Source organism: Amphimedon queenslandica, unplaced genomic scaffold (assembly GCF_000090795.2).
Source record: "Amphimedon queenslandica unplaced genomic scaffold, v1.1 AMPQUscaffold_13504, whole genome shotgun sequence".
NCBI classification, from domain to species: Eukaryota; Metazoa; Porifera; class Demospongiae; order Haplosclerida; family Niphatidae; genus Amphimedon; species Amphimedon queenslandica.
Window position 1 is genome coordinate 72,134 of NW_003546260.1, and position 2,834 is coordinate 74,967.

General features: G+C 42.2%; 2 protein-coding genes and 1 non-coding gene across 3 annotated transcripts in view; 2 read left to right on the top strand and 1 right to left on the bottom strand.

Moving 5' to 3' along the window:
* The window catches only part of LOC100636359 (cytosolic 10-formyltetrahydrofolate dehydrogenase-like), a 5,479-nt gene extending 5,410 nt beyond the window's left edge, over positions 1–69 (top strand). The window contains exon 16 of the mRNA XM_003383948.2: positions 39–69. Within this exon, the coding sequence (XP_003383996.1) occupies positions 39–69 (31 nt within the window). The remainder of the gene's footprint in view (positions 1–38) is intronic.
* Positions 15–2,654, bottom strand: LOC100634972 (creatine kinase, flagellar-like). Its single transcript, XM_003383937.3, has 3 exons — positions 2,520–2,654; positions 2,412–2,472; positions 15–2,324 (listed from the first exon to the last, which is right to left on the bottom strand). The coding sequence occupies exons 1-3, from the start codon at positions 2,572–2,574 to the stop codon at positions 98–100; spliced, it is 2,343 nt and encodes a 780-aa protein (XP_003383985.1). The 5' UTR covers positions 2,575–2,654; the 3' UTR covers positions 15–97.
* Positions 2,655–2,734: 80 nt separating this feature from the next.
* Trnaa-ugc (transfer RNA alanine (anticodon UGC)) lies at positions 2,735–2,806 on the top strand. The gene has a single exon. It is a non-coding gene; the product is annotated as a tRNA-Ala (tRNA).
* The last annotated feature ends 28 nt before the right edge of the window (positions 2,807–2,834 follow it).

A 2,834-nucleotide genomic window follows, 5' to 3' on the forward strand; every position in this document is an offset into this window, starting at 1 on the left:
GAAGTACTTGTACATTTAAATAATAATGAGGGCTATAGTATTGGGAAGTGGAAACTAGTCCTAATATAGTGGATGTACATGTATTAAAAAGTTTAAGTTAGTTTTTTGGTATCAAGTCATCGATATCTTTTCCTTCCTCCAGAGCCTTTTCCATTTCCACAAGGAGCTTGACTCCATCCACAACCTTCTGGACTAACTCTACCTCGGACGAGCCAAGTCGGTCAGTGTTAGAGATATCAAATATGCCACCAACTGAGTCAGTGTCAACTCCTCCAGTTCCCCTCTTCTGTAGGCGCAAACTTTTCAAAATATCAGCAAACCGGCTATCAGTACTAAGCTTTGGAAGCTTTACATGAACTCCAGCTCTTAGGCCTGTACCTAGGTTGGAAGGACAGGTCAAAACATAGCCAAGGTGTTCATTCCACATGAAGGAATGATTGGCTTCCTTAATGCAACTTTCCACTTTGTTAAGACCCTCGCAAAACCTTGTGAATACCCTTTTCATGTTGCCTCCTTTCTCCATTGAGATAACACGAGTGTGATCCTCTTCATTGATCCAGACTAAGAAATTCTTCTCTTCATTATGCCATATGCCACGTGCATCAGGCCAATCACGAGCCATACGTGAAGCAAGGAGAAGAGGAGAGACAGGCTTGTCAAACAGAAAGTGATCATCAATGAGCTGCTGTTGCTCTTCTTCTGTCATGTTGCTCAGTGGGTAGTACTTTCCCTTAAACTCTCCATCAAGAGAATTGAGAGCTGCAGTGACTATCTTTTCAACTTCTCTCCTCTCAGCTCTTGAATTAAATGGTGGCAGACACAAACCCTTTATGCTACGGCCAGTACGAACTCTAGAAGAGAGGACATAATTAGGATCAAGATCATCACCTCCTTCAAGCTTAGAAGCATCAAGATCTGTCTTATGCTTGTCTGTCTTCTTGTATCCATTGTGCCTCTGCTCTATGACAGGATCAAAAAGATCAGCAAAAACGTCATAGGACTCTTCATCACCAGCAACCATTCCAACTGTCATGATGAATGGATGGCCAGGATTATCAACTCCTGTTTGAATGGCACGATCCAAAGTGAAACCATTTGGTGTCTTTAGGGTACAAAGCTTGAGGTAAATGTCTTGCGTGAGACATTTTGCCATCCAGTTGTTGTGGGAAGATAGGTCTGGATAATTTTTAAGAGAATTTTGGAGGCCTGGTGGAAATAATCCAGTGATATCTTCGTTATTTTCTAGACCTTTCTCTAACGAAACAAGACACTTAACACCAGCTACTACCTTTTGAACCAGTTCAACCTCTGAGAACCCAAGACGGTCAGAATTAGAGATGTCATAAACTCCCCCAACAGATGCAGTGTCCACTCCACCAACTCCTCTTGTCTGCAATGAAAACTCTTTAATGATTAGCTGGAAGTAAGGCTTTTGGCTCAGCAGTGGAAGCTTTACATGAACTCCAGCTCTTAGACCTGTACCTAGGTTAGAAGGGCAGGTTAAGATATATCCAAGGTGTTCATTCCACATGAAGGAATGATTGGCCTCCTTGATACAACTTTCCACTTTGTTAAGACCTTCGCAAAACCTTGTGAATACCCTTTTCATGTTGCCTCCCTTCTCCATTGAGATAACACGAGTGTGATCCTCTTCATTGATCCAGACTAAGAAATTCTTCTCTTCATTATGCCATATGCCACGTGCATCAGGCCAATCACGAGCCATACGTGAAGCAAGGAGAAGAGGAGAAACAGGCTTGTCAAATAGAAAGTGATCATCAATGAGCTGCTGTTGCTCTTCTTCTGTCATGTTGCTCAGTGGGTAGTACTTTCCCTTGAACTCTCCATCTAAAGAATTGAGAGCTGCAGTGACTATCTTTTCAACTTCTCTCCTTTCAGCTCTTGAATTGAATGGTGGCAGACACAAACCCTTTATGCTACGGCCAGTACGAACTCTAGAAGAGAGGACATAATTAGGATCAAGATCATCACCTCCTTCAAGCTTAGAAGCGTCAAGATCAGTTATATGCTTGTCTGTCTTCTTGTATCCATTGTGCCTCTTCTCTATGACAGGATCAAAAAGATCAGCAAAAACATCATAGGACTCCTCATCACCAGCAACCATTCCAACTGTCATGATGAATGGATGACCAGGATTATCAACTCCTGTTTGAATAGCACGATCCAAAGTGAAACCATTTGGTGTCTTCAGGGTAGAAAGCTTAGCATATATTTCAGGGGTGAGACATTTTGCCATCCAGTTGTTGTGAGAGGAGAGGTCCGGATAGTTATCAGGAGCAGCGCGGGTTGGGGTTGGTTTCTCTCTAAAAAAATAAAATCTTAATGAACGAAAAGCATTTGGGGGACTCATTGTGTGTAGGAACTAGGGAAAATAGATAATATCAACTTACATTTGTTTCTCAGCCGCACTGCCATTCTCATCATTTGGTTTTGACTCAGTTTTAGCAGAAGCTATAGAATACAAAGTAACAGATATTTTAATCATGAAGTTTGCTTACTGGAATTAGGCTCAGAAGAAGGTGGCACTGCTGCAGTAGAACTGCCACATCCCATGATGAAGCAAAGCGACAAGAAACCAGGAACGCCCGAATTCTCACTACACTTTCAAAGCAAGTTGATCACGCTTTGTTGTCATGACAACAGTATAAATTACTTAGTCGACTAGTCTGCAATTGATACTTAATGAGAATTTCATTCCATTCCGAACAGGTGCGGGGATATAGCTCAGCGGTAGAGCGCTCGCTTTGCATGCGAGAGGCCTCGGGTTCGAACCCCGATATCTCCACTCTGTTTTTTTTTCTTTTTTTTTATTG

Bases quoted from the DNA above. Each gene is read 5' to 3' on its own strand.
- LOC100634972 (XM_003383937.3), bottom strand. From the start codon at position 2,574: ATGGGATGTGGCAGTTCTACTGCAGCAGTGCCACCTTCTTCTGAGCCT. The intron at 2,473-2,519 runs GTAAGCAAACTT...TGTATTCTATAG, and splicing joins TTCTTCTGAGCCTAATTCCA to CTTCTGCTAAAACTGAGTCA. The intron at 2,325-2,411 runs GTAAGTTGATAT...TTATTTTTTTAG, and splicing joins AGTGCGGCTGAGAAACAAAT to AGAGAAACCAACCCCAACCC.